The sequence below is a fragment of the Urocitellus parryii genome, chromosome 11, assembly GCF_045843805.1.
Source record: "Urocitellus parryii isolate mUroPar1 chromosome 11, mUroPar1.hap1, whole genome shotgun sequence".
NCBI lineage: Eukaryota > Metazoa > Chordata > Mammalia > Rodentia > Sciuridae > Urocitellus > Urocitellus parryii.
The window spans coordinates 41,897,424-41,913,768 of NC_135541.1; the positions used below are offsets into that span (position 1 = coordinate 41,897,424).

Below are 16,345 nucleotides of genomic sequence, written 5' to 3' on the forward strand. Positions count from 1 at the left end.
TTAGGAGACAAATGAAGGGAAATAGACAAATTATTATTTCAGAAGATTTTTTCAACAGGTGGTAAAACATATCAGGTTTGACTTTCTCATTAATTTTTCTGGTTGAGTAAACCCTTCTAGACATGTATAACTTTATTTCAGGAGCCAGAAATACTGGAATGTTTTTCTATCAGTATTTTATCAGTTGTTGTTCCAGATCTAAAAAAACTCCCAGAGCTAACCTGCCCAAGTGATCTGAGGTCTGTGTAGAGGAATTTGGGTGCTGGATGTGAGCCAAGATTCTAATTCTATCAGTACTTTTAAAAACTATTATCAATAACCATATCTGCTGGCAGCCATAGCACATGAATGGTATTATGTTTTGCTTTGTGAGTTTCATGCTTCACATAACTTTGGAGCTCCACCAGAGTTGGGCTAGGTCTTAATAGTCTTTGAAGCCACCCAAGCATGTGTAAGCCACCAAAAGTGCATCTGCCACCACATACTTCTTAAATTGTTAGAGTTATATACTCCTGGGTTTGTTCCAGGTCCCTAAAACAGACTGAATGTAGGTTCAATCTGAAAGGACTCCAGGACCCCCTCTACCGGCAGGGCAGGGTATCACTTAGTACTTTCCCAGACAAGCTAGTTAGCCTGTTGACCTTGGCAAAGCTAAGCTGGGACCCATACCCCAGTGCCAAGCATGAGGAACCAGGGCTGCATGCCACCCACACCCAAACCTCTCTCTGACATTTCCATTGGCCTGGAGCCAACTCTTCTCCTGGGTTTCATCTCACTGTGGAATACAAAGGAACACTGAACCTTCCAGTTAATTCAGCACCCCTCCTCCTCTTCCTGGAGAGGATAACAGTTCTGTTGACCATTATAATGCATTTTCTGTCTCCCAACAATCCACATAGTCATTAATTTCTGCTGCTGACATCAGGAAAGAGGATTATGTGTGTGTCTGAAACTGTTCCCAAAGTGCTCATTAGTCATAGATAATTGAAAAACTGGTAGGGGAAGATTTGGTGTAATAGGAGCCCCGCCTGTGAAGAGGGACTGCAGCCACTAGATAATTGTAGACTCCAGCTTCTGACCTCGAAGACTGAATCTGCCTATCTAAATGGGAATTCAGGGAGCAGAGAGTCCTCAGCACAATTGGTTTTGTACATCCCAAGGTGAGGATGTATACACAGGATGGACGGAGCCCAGCCAGATTCAGAATACAGGCAAACCACACCTGGGTCTCTTTTTTGCCTTCAAACTGAAGAGCAGAGTTTGCAAATGATGCTCAGCATTCTTCTTAACTTAATTTTGTTTTTATTTCAACTGAAGCTACTTTGTTTTGATCACAAACACACACACACACACACACACAAATACAAGGTCATGGTAGAGAAGAGTACCAAACTGGTTCCTACTATAACTATAGTCTCTGTATTTTTATAGGATTTTTCTGGAAGTACATATGCTTGCATTTTTGTATCTTTTTTTTTAATCACAAGTAGATCATATTCTGAATGCTATTCTACATCTTGCCTTTATTTTTCTTGAACTTCCTTCCAGATCCAGATCTTAATCCAACTTCATTCATAGTAATGATTTTGTGGGATTCTGCTGAATAGATGTACCCTATATTTACTTTGACCAGATATAAACAGGGAAATATCTTTAAAAATCCAAAGAAAATATTTTTAATTGAAAAAACTAGAAATTATAACCTAGTAAAAAGTGAAAAATCACTTCCACCTCCTCCACTCCCATCAAAAACCTATTTTCTAAATTTTCACCCTAGGAGTGTATTTTTAGAAATTGTCCATCTACCTTCTCTGTTGTTGTTCTTACAAGGAAATCATATGCTATATAATGTTTTGCAGCCACATTTTCCAGTTGGCTTGATTGTTTTAAAGTGAAAAACTGTTTTCCATACTATCCTTTCTTACTTTGCAGTTTTACTGAAAAATAAATCTGAGTGCACAGAGCTGTGTGCTGGCAGGTCCTTGCTGCTTTGCTGGGCTTGAAGTTATCTGCTCCCTTTTGTGCAGGCTACCCCTGCTGCCTCTGCCCTGCCCTGGTGTCCAGCTTTCTAACAGACAGGATGCCTCAATCTCTACCCCCTAGAGACCCCCACAGTGAACCAACCTCTTTCTCCAAAGGCATCCACTTCCCCAGAGCATTCTAACATTGAAATCCACAACCCCCACCTGTCTTTCCATTGCAGGCTCAGGTGTGATCTTTACTTTGAGGATTCACTCATCCTCCTGGACCAACATAACAGGTCTCTCCTAAGTTCTTTGGGAATACTACGTACATCCACCTTTCTAGTATTTTCTACACAGTCCTAAGAGTCTTGGTGTTATGATCTGAATATGAGGTGTCCCCTGAAAGCCCATCTCATTAGATTTTGAGAGCTGTAACTTAATCAGTGGATTGATCCATCTGATGGATTAAAAATTTGAAAGTACTTCAGTACTGGGTGATAACACTAAGCAGGTAGGGTATGGCTGGAGGAAGTAGGTCATCAGGGATGTGCCTTTAGAATTTATATTTTGCCCTTGGCTCTCTCTCTTTTTCACTCTTTGTCTTTGCTTCTTGGCTGCCATGGACTGGGCAGCTCGATTCACCACATGCTTCCACCATGTTGTTCTGCCTCATCTCAATCCTAGAGTGATGACATGGTCCAACTATAAACTGAAACCTCTGAAACCTAAGTTTTTCTTGTCTGGTATATTGTGTACACTTGGTTTTCCATCTTACTAGTACCAAATGTCAGTGTGATACCAGAGCTGCTTTTTCCTTGTGTCAGCACCTAGATCCTGGCACGTGTTAGGTAGAAATTTATTTGGACCATTGTATAACCATTGTTACTGAAATGTTTGTTAAATTGATGGATGAATGACTGAATGAAGCCTTGAAGAACCTTCAAGTGCTGAGCCAATAAAATCTTGATTAACCCTGAAAAAAAAAAAAAAAGCTTGCTGTGATTTACTTAATTTTATGGTAGAATAAAAGTGAAAAAGGATTATTTGGGGAAAGTTGTCAGGTGGCCTCTGACAGCTCTAGTCCCTTCAGTGCACCTTGGGCTGATGAAGTATAATTTCAAAGGGGTGATTTCTCAGATTCTTACCTATTTCTACCATCCTCTCTTATACCAAGCTATTTCCTTCCAATCTCTAGATAAACAAAAGCTCCCTCTTTTGTAGGTCCAGATAGATGATTCCTGAAGGCAGTGATTCCAGTTGAATTAAAGATGTTCATATTTAAAGATGTGCATATTTGTTTTCATTTCTAGACTACTAGTCTGAGAAGACTGGCTCACTTCCTAGGCTAGGTTTTCAGGAAACAGGCTTGGACAGATTGGGAAGTATAAAATGTTTATTAGGGATAGGCATGTGTGAAAGGAGGAAGAGGAGGAGGGAATAGGATTGGGCAGGGGAGAGGTTGGAAGTGTTGCTATTCTATGAACCTTGGTCAACCCAGTGGATTGCTCTGGAGATAGTGGTGCTACCGGAGCCATTCAGCTTCTGCTTTACCGAGTCACCTCATACATGTGGCTAACCTCACCTCAGCATAGCCAATCTCTGCAGCTAAATCAGGCCTGAAGAGTCTGGCAGGTGACCTCAGTCTTTTCTTGGCTGGGCAGCAAATCTTTCCTTGAAGGGGCATTGAAACCATGACATCATCCTTTCTACCATAGTCCCAATATGGAAACCACCACCATGACCTGATACTTCTTGCTTCATGAAATCTCTCATTTCTTCCTCTATTCCTCCAACCCAGATATCCATATCTTAAGTCCCTGTCTTTTCCATCTTTGATGACCAAAGTGGCTTCAGAGCTATTTCCGTAACTCCGGGCTTCCTTTCCTAAAACGTTGCCAGAAATTTTCTAAAATACGGTGTCATGGTTCTTCCCACAGTAATGCTCTTTCAGTGGACTCTGGTGGTCTTGGTGGTGAGATTCATAGTAGTAGGGTTGACAAAGCCTGCTCTCTGGCAAACCCTGTCCTCCTACCCTCATCTCTGACCCTTCTCCCACAGCGTAAGCACCAGTTCACCTGCCCCTTTTGACAGTTCCTGCACAGGTGCCTCCTCACTTCTTCCTTGGTCTTTGCTCCAGATGGTTCCTTTGTTGAGACATCTACCCATGGTCCTACAGCACATGATTAGACCACAGACTTCCTGCCTGACTGCCCAGGACTGCGTGCCTCACTGTGGCCTGCAGCCTCCTTTTGGGAGCAGAGAGGATCCTCAATCAAATCTACCTCACAACAACTAAAATCTTCTAAATGACTCTAGATAAGAATGCCTCACCCTGCTAATCCTCATGTTGTCTGGAGCTTATTTAATGAAAATCACCCCTTTGCTGTTTGTGGAGATTGGGGATAAAGGTGGAACACAAATTCCATTTGACCTTCCGGTGAAAATTAACCCTTTAACCAAAAAGAAAAAATAATAAATTAATTTAGTGGACAAGATTTCCAAATGGTGCTATTTTTAAAATTCTTGTTCTAAAACTACTTCTCTGGATTCTTTCATTATTTCAAAATACACTTGAGAACAATACCTGTTCTATAAGTGATAAGGTAGTGAATAGGAACATAGATTTTTGTTTCCCGTCAAAGGAGAATCCATGCCCGTCTCCAGCTCTTAAGCTGTGCCACTGTGGGGAATTTACTTTTCATCTTAAATTTCCATTTCCCCATCTCTCTGAAACGGGGGATAGTACAGGTACTATTGTACCCCTCATGGAGGTGTGCTATTAAAATTAGGTGAGAAAATGACTATTATGTATTTAGCACAGTGCTTGACAGAGAAGTGCTCATTACTGGAATGATGTCTATTATGTATCACTCACTAGATGAAGTGACATAGTTAAGATGTTGTCCAAGACCAAAGTGTCCAGAGGCACAAGTCTCCTCTTCCAGGCTTTTGCTACCCTCGGCATTCAATGCAGACTAGAGGTTTTCCTCCCTCCATCTCCTTACTCCAGCATCTTCACCTTGTCCTCTAGACCACCATCCAATAGACATTTCACATAATCTGCATATGTAACTAAATTTCCTGGCAGCCATGATAAAGTTTAAAAAAAATTAAGTGAACCAGGCATGGTGGTGAACATCTATAATATCAGTGACTTGGCAGGCTGAAGCAGGATGATCACAAGTTCAAGGCACAGCCTCAGCAATTTAGCAAGGCCCTAAGCAACTTAGTGAGATCTTGTGTCAAAATAAAAAATAAAAAGGACTGAGGATGCAGCTAGTGGTAAAGCACCCCTGGGTTCAATCCCTAGTACCAAAAACAAAAACAAACAAACAAAAGATTAGGTGAAATCAATATATTATATCTTATTTAACCTAATGTATCCAAAATATCATTTCAACATGTAATTGATTAAAAAAAACAACAATGCGTTATTTGACATTCATTTTTCTAGACTAAATCTTTGGTATTTTGTACATATTTTCTACTTAGCATATCTCAGTTCATACACTGCATTTTTTGTGGGAAATAACTTATTAGATAACTTGAGTTATTATTGAAAAAGTAGATGTGTCTACCCAGGTTGTTTCAGACATAGAGTTTTTCAGTAATTGAATTCAATATCAGTTTTTAAAATTTAGATGAATATTAATTAAAATCAAACAAAATGGAAAACCTGGATCCTCAGTTATCCCAGCTACATTTTCAGGTGATCAATACACATGTGCCCAGTAGCAGCTATTTTGGACCAAGAAGTTCAGAAGCCCCTGAAGAAGATTCAGTCTTCTTGGCTACACTTTTTTCACATTCAGTTGTGCTAGAAGCTCTCTAGTTAAAATGGAGAAACATAGTGCTGTGCAGGTACTCTGTCTCCCTTCAGAAGAGAATGGTTAAGCCATTCACCTTCTGCCCTGCTCTTATCTTCACAATAACTTCTGTGTTCAGAAGTCCTGGGGTACCTTGGCACCCAACAAATTCCTGACCACAATTTAGAATTCCAGAATCTTGGGTCTCAAAGGGGCTTTAACACATTTATGGGTCAATGCCTATCTAATCCCCACAGTAGAGAAAGCCTTATTATAGAATTTTTCGAGGGTAGGAGTGGGCTCAGCTTCTCTTAAATACCTGGGAACAGATGGGTCATTTAATTCTCTTCTGGCTCACATGGTTCTCTGTGTCCTTATCTCATCTTCCTAACTAGGTTGGGAGCATGGACTGCCTTTTACAGCCCCACAATACTCACACAAAGGAAGACAATCAATAAATTATTAACTGAAGGCCTGGCTGACTGTAAGAATTCAAGGTCACTTGAAATATCAGGGTCATTGCATTTCACAAGTCCAAAGAACATTAATAAAATTGTACTCTGTGGTTGTGCAAGTAGCAGCCTTCTAAAGTTTACAAGTTTAGATTAGGCTCTCTCTTCAGCTTAGAAAAACTTTCAAGAAATTCTTCCTTGGGGCAAAATACTTCCCTCCCTTATCTATTAGTAGAAAGAACTATCCAAATAAGTGTTCTCAAATTGTTTAGGAATATATGTTCACCTAGTCTCTAAAAGGCCACTGTATTGTATTTTTTTATATAATTTCCTATTCTTGGAATCTTTCTCTGGTATGAGTGACACCTTGGAGCTCCTAGTTTGCAAACCATCCCAAAGCATGACCCAAATATACCAAGGCCATGCACCTGGGTCACCAAATGAGCAAAGGGACTCTTCTTGGCTGCATGATTTTTATCTTTGTGAAGCTGAGAAAATGCAGGGGAGGAAGGAAGGAACAAAGAAGTTCTCTTAAGAAAACCTCTGTTCGCCTTTGTGTTTTCCAAACTAATGAGTGTTTGTTTTTTCTCATGTCTGCTCAGGAAACCAGGTGCTACCTCCCGGAACTTCTCTTGGAAGTGGGCTCACACCAGAGGCTGCAAAGGAGCTTGGCCTTCGCCCCGGGGTCCCGGTGGCAGCCTCACTCATTGATGCCCATGCCGGAGGACTAGGTAATCTTGTATTCCATGCCACAAACAGCTGTGTTCAAGTGGAACATTCTGAAGAGCTAAGACACCCATTTTGTATATTTAAAGCAAAGGTCAAGGACTAGTGAGTCAAGGTGTAATAATGAAAAGCCTTTTCACAGATAGGCATTTGGATAGAATTATAGACCTATCTTTTCATCCAATATAAAACTATTTATATATTCTTAACTTTTCCAACATAGTAATATAAAAAACTTAATCTGAGCAAGTGTCTGGATGGCTCTTCAGTTTACTGGAAATTTGAAAAGCACATGTTCACTTTTATCTAGTAGGTTTGATAACCATGCACTTACTGTACTCTGTTTTCTAATAGTATTGCAAAACCTTGTAAGTCTAACAGGTTTGTTCTTATAATATTTGGTTTTTGTCATATATCCGTTTACTTGGTACTAGTCTTGATTTCATCTCATATATAACTCTAAAATCTGTGATTCGTGCATTCATTAATTCATTCTCAAATACACATTGAGCATTTCCCATGTCATGGCATGATACAAGGAAACTGAATTTAAAATAAAACCAAACCAGGGCTGTGAATGTAAGACCCCGAGTTTGATTCCCAACACCAAAATAAGTAAATAAAACAAACAAATGTCAAATTTTAGTGGAAAGTACACATGAAGTCAAAAAGATTTATTGTAAAAATGTGGTGACTTTGTTCTTATCCACATTCCTTTTACAATTTTCTTTTCTTTCTTGGGTAATTTGACTCTCTATCAGTGTCTCTCCCTTTACCCTTCCCTGTAGTTATTTCTATATTTCCTAGACTTTCATTCTAATAGCATCTTTTATGAACTGTGGTTCATAGTTCATGGCATGAGTTAAAGAGGACATGACTGTTGGAATTTCAGAATAGAATGGGATCTAATAGAATAGGACAGAGTAGGACACATAGGAGTACATCTCATAGAGTAAGGATAAGCACTGTTTTGTGGACCTGTTTCCTGTGTGTGTGTGTGTGTGTGTGTGTGTGTGTGTGTGTGTGTGTATTCTAGGCAATGAAGGAAATGAATTTCTTATTATGAATCATGATAAAAAACCTGACCAGGTTTGGTGGCATACCAGTTACTTGAGAGGCTGAGGTAAGGGGATCACTTGAGCCCAGGAGATTAGAACCAGCCTGGGCAACATTGTCCCATTGGGGATGACTTTTAGGGAACACACACACCACAGCAGCTCTCTACTTTTCCAAGTAGATGACACCTCCGCCCACCTCAATCTCTCTCTTTCTCCTTTTGGTGATCCTGGAGATCATGCATGCTAGGTAAGCACTCTACCACTAAGCTATACTCCTATTCTCACTCCTCTAATTTGAAATCCTTTCTCAGATGGTTTCTTCTCTGCATATACTTCCATGGAGTAGTCAGATATATTAAGAAATTCTCCAGATTGTGCTTCTTTCATTACTTCTATTTTTTTTGAAGAAATGATCACCTTGTGTTTTAGTTTCTGATTTATCTGCTTATCTTTTCCACTAGACTATGAATTCCTTGAGGAGTCCTCAATGCTGAGCCTTATGTTTTGTTTTTAAAGGCGCTTGATAAGTTTACTAAATAAAGTCTCATTAAGACAAGAATAAGGTAAAATGGTCTTAAACTTACAGTAAAGGCTGATATGTTTCCTTGTGTGACAGATTGTTCTTCTGCATGGTCCACAGACCTGCAGAAACAGTATGGCACTCATCAATCTATGAACTTGTCTGTCCTGTTCATCTTTCTGTCCTCAGGCTCTGGCACAGTGCCTAAGAAATAGTAAACAAGCAGAGTGTGTGTGACTGGTCGAGAGGTACATAATGGAGTCCTATTATAGGCAAGGTTGTTTGTCTCAAAGCACTTTGTAGTGTGAGCAGTGTGTGCTTTTGGTTGGAATGCATGATTTGGGTTTTAAGCACAAGCACAGAGAGAACTGAAGGTCCAGCTGGACATGGAGTGCTCCTGTCCCTAGTAATCCTGATGTTCTACATCACAGAAGACTCCAGGGAAGCTTTCTTCATTGTGATTTTGCAATTGTCCCTGGGGCGACAGTCTCAACCACCCACCCGTACCCAGGTGACAAGCACTTGGCTGCTCATCCATGTGCTGAAAGAAATAAGACTGCACTCAGGAGCAACAGGCACTGTCGTTTCCTTGTTGGCGTCCCAGACCTCTGTAAGGGACGTGCCAAACACACTTTCTCACTTCTCCCTAGGACTTTCTGTGCTCTTCAGTAGGACAGACTTCCAGATGACCTTGGCTTTCTCCTAACAGAGATGCTCAATGATAGAATTTTTACCTGTAGACACTTTGGCTTAGACCTTTTGTTCCCTTTAAAATACAAATGCTCTTGAGTCAGTGAGTTTCCTCTATGTTTTCCAAAAGTTAGTTTTTTAAGTGGAAAGATAGGATAAGACATTAGATTCTTTAAGGACTTGAGCTTTGTGCCTGGGAAGGGAGTTCTTGGTCACACAGGATTGGAAATCCCTACTTAACAATTTTGAACAAGTTTGATCCTTCTTATACTACTCCTGTCCCCTTCACCTTATGGCCAGTTCAGGATCAGAATATCTGGGAAAGACAGGAGCCATAGAACAAATGTTCCCTCTCATTTTCCACCTTGCCTCCACCCTCTCAAGATGTGAAGAATAAGAGAGGCCTAAACGTCCTAAAAAGATCACCCACTAGTCAAACCAAAGATTTACAAAGATCATGCAACCTTATCAGCTATGTGTTTGGAAACCAGAGATTATCATCATGAACAAACCATAGAACTCCTATTCCTTTCAAGGAGAAAATTCTCTGGCCTGCTTAATAGTGTTCTCTTATGATAGTGAATCTTCTGAGACTTATTGTAACACTGTGATAAGGGCATTCCACACACAGTCTGAAGATCTGGATTAATTCCTATTCTGCCTACACACAGTGTGCCTTTTAGCATATTCCTTTCTTCTTCTATAGTAAGAGCTAGCAATCTTTTCATAGGATTGGTATAAGAAATGGTAATGTAAATAGTTAAAGCAATTGGCCTACTAACTGGCACACAGTAAGCATGTAATAATGAGGTTTGATTTCCTCACTCCAGAACCACAGTGCCTGACACACAGTAGAAGCTTCATAAACAATGTTGCCTGTTAGGAAGTTGTTTCCTGTTAGGAAGTGTCTTACCAGAACTGGATTCTTAAGGCAAGACATGTGGAGAAGGACCAGAGGTGCTGGACTCCCTCTGCCTTCCCTGAATTTGCCCTCAGTTTTCTTCCTCTTCCCATCTATCACAGAAAGCAGGATTCACTGCTTTAAGATTTTTTCTTGGTCAAGATCAGAAACAGCCCCAGGAACTGCTTGGATGCACTCTGTGTCAAGAGATCCCCAAATGTCAGGAACGAACTCAGCTTTGAAGTAGGAATTGGAGGCCAGCCATGCCTGTCACAAACAAGCTCTGACAACTGTGGTCACTTCCAGTGCTAGCCTAGTATGACCTACCTTGGACTCTATGCCCAAGGAGAACCTGGGATGGGAGGATACAGATCACAGGAGCAAGCACAACTTCACTCATGCTTTTTTCCAGCTCTGGAAACAAGGAGGAAGGACTTTGCCGGAATAGAAATCAAAGATAGAAGAACATTTTGTTCTTAAGGTGCTGGTTAGCAAGTTCTTCAGCAGACAGCCAGAAGATAGGAGTAGCTTTGTTTGCACTTTGTGGGGGTGGTTCTGGCCAGGGCTCCTGCTGGTGGTATTTTTCTAGCTTATAAAAATAGCATTAACTTTGTTCCAGGTCTTTTCTTGGCTTTAGCACCCCACCTATCCTGAGAGGCAATAACAACCTGTTTTCTCTCTTAGGCCCCTCTCTTAGTTGTTATTCTTTATTGACCAAACTCCTGATTATCCATCAGATCTTGAAGATGCTACCTGTTTCTCTGGGAAGTCTTCCTTGACTCTCCAACCTGGCTGAAGCACACTTTCTTCTTTGTTCTTACTTTGTCTTGTGTTTACATGTTTATGTGCAACGTTGTTTCATCTAATTCCTAACCCCTTTAACACATGACCATTTTATCCTCATAAACCACAACTGTGCAGTGGTTTGCACATAGAGGGTCCTAAATACCTGCATATTTAGTAAATGAATGAATGGCATTTCCTCCATAGGGGGTGGATATTTCAGCTGAGAGATATAGTAACCTCTCCTTATAGAGGCAACTGTCCTTATATAGAAGTTACATCTGACTCTGTTCTCTAGGAGCAAGAGATTCTGGTTTGTACACTCCCTAAGCAACTCCTAGGTGCCTGGAAATCTCCATCCTTTGTGTTCCCACCACATTAGCAGGTTTTGGCCAAGAGCAAACTTTGTGGCTAGGTTTAGCACCACTCTTTGATGAACAATACAGGATTCTTTGCCAGATGTTGGATTGGCTTAAATTGCTCATCTGGACCAGATGTTGGATTGGCTTAAAAACTGCTCATCTGAGTTGCAGAGTCAAACCAAAATAAGGATTTTGAATTTCTTTTCTTCTTTTTTTTTCTTTAATGCCAGATGAATTTATTCAACTAGTCTTAGAAAAGAGTTTCTGATCAGTGCTTCCCAGAGCAAAGCATAGTGTGTTCAAATAAGCAATAAAATACACCAATTTCTTATCTTACCATTACCAGTGTTCTAGAAGAATGGGTAGACAGACAGCAAATTTACTTAGCTTGATGATTTGGGGGAGTATTTATAAGATATATACATATGTGTATATATATATATGTGTGTGTGTGTATGTGTGTGTGTGTGTATGTGTGTGTGAATATATATTAATAAATTACATAATTTATTAATTTATTTTTTAATTTACACATATATATTAATACATATATATATATATATATATATATGTCATGTTTGACTAAGAAACATACTTACTAGGAATAAAATCCTACATATCTAAACATTAGGATTACTAACATGTCTGTGTTCAACATAGAACAGCTCCTCGTAGCAACACTGAAGTGCAGTTAGGACTGGTATGCCCTGATAGTGATGAGGGAACACTTGAGTTTCAGAGATCTCTGGGCAAATCAGCTGTAGATCCAAGATAAGATAAGATTTTTATTTCTTATCTTATACTTTGTTCTCAACTTATTTTTTAAAAAATTTCCTGGAAGTACAGAGTTGAACCCAAGGTCTCATGCATACCAGACAAGCGGTCTATCATTGAACTACATCCCAGCTCTTTTTCAACATTTATTTTGAGGCAGACTCTCACTAACTTACCCAGGCTGGTCTCAAACTTATGATCCTCTTGCCTCAGCCTCCCAAGTAGCTGGAATTACAGGCTCATGCCACCAAGCCTAGTTTCAAAGCAACTTTTTACATATTGTTATTTTGTTCCACTTGTCAAATGAGACCATTTAAGGCCCCTGAGACTGTCTAAGCTGCCCACAGTCAGTAAGTGGCAACGCATGATTCAACCCATACCATCTGATTCCAGAGTTCATGTTTTTTACTCCTGTGTTATATGGAATGGCATATCTACTAATATGTGATGCAATCTACTCTTAAGTGGACTTAAGATACCATCTGAGCAAGTAAAAATCTTGAAAAAAGAAAGTCTCTAATAAGTACGTATTGATAAGCAAATTTACTAGTCAATGGGGAAATAAGGTAAATATGAGAGAGAAGTATACTCCTGGAGATTATAGTCTAGTGGAGAAAACAGACAAGCACATAAATTTCAGTTATTCGTGCCAATGTAGAAGGCTTTGGCAAGTCACAAAGAGGGCTCAAACTTGAGACTTGAAGAATTATGAAAGGTTTCCTAGAGGAAGTAATGTCTGGTAATATAACTACAACAATTCCTGTCCTGTTATTGCTTCTTGGTAAAGTAAAATTTATTTATTATCACTTTTAAATTTTAATTAGGCTTTATTTCTAATAATAGCAGAATCATTAATAAGAACAATTAGACTCACTGTTCTTCTTGATGCTACTGCTACTCTGACCATTTCTTATCTGCCTCCTCTGTGCCAAGGACAAGCTTCACATACTTTATCTCCCACTCCTTGCAATAATCCTATCTATAAGATTGAGGATGCTTCTCTTTGAATTGAAGGCGGAAAGAGTAACAGTCCCACAGTCCCACAAGTACAGTCATATTGCAAGATTTGAACTTGAGTTTGACTCCAAAGTTCATGTTCTTTTGCTCTAGATCTGTAATTCTCAACCAGGAGTGACTGTACCACCCAAGGAACATATGCTGAAGTCTGAAGACACTGTTTATCATATCTGGGAAAGAGCAAACCGTACTGGCTTGTGGTGGGGAAAGGCCGGGGATGCTGATGACCATTTTAGCCTGCTCAAGCTACCCCTCTACAGAAAAAAACTATCCAGCTACAAATGCAACAGCACTGCAGTTGAGAAACCCTATTCTACTCTGAATACATTCAGAATATTATATTCCTTTATTCATTCAGTCCGTTTCTATAGAAGCTAAAAAGCAGAACTCAAAATAAGGGTTTTGCTACTATCTTAATACTTTTTTATGTTTTGTGACATTAACTCTTCAATGAAATTAGTTGTGAGATAAGAAAATCCAAGTGAATACTGAGGAGTAGGGAGTACAAAATGATTTCAGTGCCATCCATCTAACTAAAGTCAAACCTCGCTGGACCAGTTGGCCTTCTTTCCATTCTGACACTCTCCTTTGCTCACAGGCTTCACGGTTTGGGAACCTCCTCTCCCCAACCCAACTAGGCAATCGTACTTATCCGTCAACACTCAAGTCTATTACTCCCACTGTTGAAATGTCTCCAAACTTAATCTCACTCTTACGGAAACATCAATCCCTCCCTATTCTGTTTCTGCAATTACTTTATACTTATTTTAGTTTTCCCCCAAATCATATTCCCCTTTGTATGCCTACCATTTGGCATAGAACACACACAGTCAGCCCACATGTACATCAGTGAATTCATTGATAATTAAAGTAACAAAAATGAGGATTTTGAAAACGCAGAAACAGCGATTGCTAATTCTGGGTGAGGGAGCCTTTGAAAAATATAGATGAACAGGCCAGATCTTGCTGAAGGTTCTGAGTCTTAATGTCTGGGGTCAGGCCGGGGAATCTGATTCTAAGTGCAGAAAATATCACCTGGTATCCAGAGGAGACAGCTATGGAGACAAGTGGGCACTGAGGACCTGGGGATCAGAAGCAGTGGTGATGTGCAACTGTCCAGGAGGCAAATCAGACCAAAGCAGAGCTGGGCTGTGAAGGAGCCAGGCCCAGGCTCTGGCCAAGAGCTGGGGGTAGGAGCGAGCTTACCCCAAAGAGAGTGAAGGTGAGTCCAAAGAGGCAGACTGTGTGCAAGAAATGGAGGGGATTAGGAGCACAGATAAAGTTGTGCCGGGAATATAGAAGGAGAAAAGCCGTGCCAGTCCCGAGCAGATAGAGCAAGGACATCTTGAGGAGTTCCTGGATACGAGTCAGAAGGGGGAGGAAGAATTTGTTAATGTGATTTCAAGTTTATTGTTTTAAGTTGAGGTTTGGTTTCGTGGAAACCAGCACGGCCTGAGACCTCTGCAGCTGTGTGAGCGTGGCACGGCTCGTGTAGTGCAGGGGCAAAGAGGAGATGCAGGGGGAGGATAACTGTGTGTTTCATGTTCCCAGGCTCCCAGGCTTCTTTGGAGTAGTGTGCTTCTCTGGAAAGGGAGCACAGGCCTGAGCTGGACACCAGTCTTTTACCCTGTGGACAGAGAGCTGGGAGGGATCCAGGACCTCAAAGTTACAGCTGGCTCTCCATCTCACCCCTCTTTAAATCTTGTGTCGCACAATTCAGTGTGCACAGCTGTGACCTTGCCATGAAATCATAACATTTTTTTTTGTTTGATACATACACTCTGTTTGGATAATGAGTTTTAGAACTAAAAAGTTGCTCGCAGATTTTCTCTACCAAATTCTTTAGTTTGTAGATGAGAAAACCAAGGCCCAGAGACACAGTGAATCATCAAAAGTTATACCAGCAAATTACTGTCAGTTGAAAACCTACACATCCTAATTCATTAGCCAGGGCCCTTCCCCCATTATGTAACACCATCTCCAAATTAGGAAAAGAATGATTCCTGCTGTGTTATTCTATTCCATACCTAAGATCCCATTTAATGACTACAGTCAGTATCATGGGTGGCTATTAAATAGGTAAATTAGTTTTTCTAAGCCACACATGAATAAGTCTCTTTGTTTTGTTGTCACAATCTACACTTAGCTCCAAAGAGTCTCCCTCAAGGCTGGCAATAATAAAAACACCTGGTATTCAAGTTTGCTCCAAAGAACTCAAAGCTGTTATTTTTATTTCAGCTGCCATTTATTGAACATGTATTCTGTGCCAAGTGTTTGGCTAGGTACTTTAATAGTCACTATTGTCAGCTTACAACATGCTGTGAGCTACCATTATTTTCAACATTTAACATTCAAGGAAATCAAGGTTTCATAACTTGCTCAAGGTAACATGTTAATAAATGATAGAAGTTCTGGGTCCAAGTCTCTCTAACTCTGAGGCCCATGAGGTTTTCCCTAGTCACCCTGGCTATTGTATTTATGTGTACAGATATATCTGTGCCTTTCCTTAGGTTAGCCTGCACTCGCACCAAAGTGTATCTGTGTCTGTAATTGTGTCTGTTCAGCATTCTTCTGGGTAGGTATTTTCTAGATCCATTTCATGGATGAGAAAGATGAGGCCCAGAGTGAGGAAGTGACTTTAATAAAGGATACTCAAAGAAGCACAAAAGTCTAGTTTCTACCAGTATGGGGAATAAAGCCAGGCTTGTTAAGGCAGGCTGGGAGTGGTTATTTTTATGTTATTTTATGTAGCTGTTATTTTTTGTTCTCTGTGTTACAGAGATCAGTAATATTTATATTGAGATCAATTTTGTGACTCTCATTTAATTAACTCATTTCCTTTGTGCAGTGACTTGCCATTTTTAAACCATCACCCCCAGGAACAAGGAAGGTACTTTTGCTTTCCTTTAATGGTCGAGAAACTGACACTTCAGGAAGTGAGGGCATTTGCCCAAGGATATAGACCCAGAAAGGTTGGATCCAAACTCAAACCCACCTGACCCTGCCATGCTTCACTTCTGCTCATTGCCCCCTCCACATCCCACAGTGAACAATACTGTCGGTGCATGCAGCAGAGTGTCTTGACCCTGCCAGTTCCTTTGCCCAGAGCCCTGATTTTGAGCTCATCTCTGACCATCTCATCAGCCCCAGAACTTTATTGTTGCTGAGGGAATTTTTACCCAGCAGGTTCCACTTATTCTCCCATGTGGCTGAGAATATGAGTTACCATTTTCCTTTGCTGAGCTTGGGAACCAAAGCAAAAACACACAATCACCCAGTCCCTGGTTCTGAC

At 40.4% G+C, this 16,345-nt stretch overlaps 1 protein-coding gene across 5 annotated transcripts in view; it reads left to right on the forward strand.

Annotated features, from left to right (window-relative positions):
- Fggy (FGGY carbohydrate kinase domain containing) overlaps window positions 1-16,345 on the forward strand; it is a 394,333-nt gene that overhangs the window by 187,042 nt on the left and 190,946 nt on the right. For all 5 annotated transcript variants that reach the window (XM_026382510.2, XM_026382499.2, XM_026382516.2 and 2 more), the window contains one exon: window positions 6,825-6,953. In XM_026382510.2, the coding sequence (XP_026238295.2) occupies window positions 6,825-6,953 (129 nt within the window). The remainder of the gene's footprint in view (window positions 1-6,824; window positions 6,954-16,345) is intronic.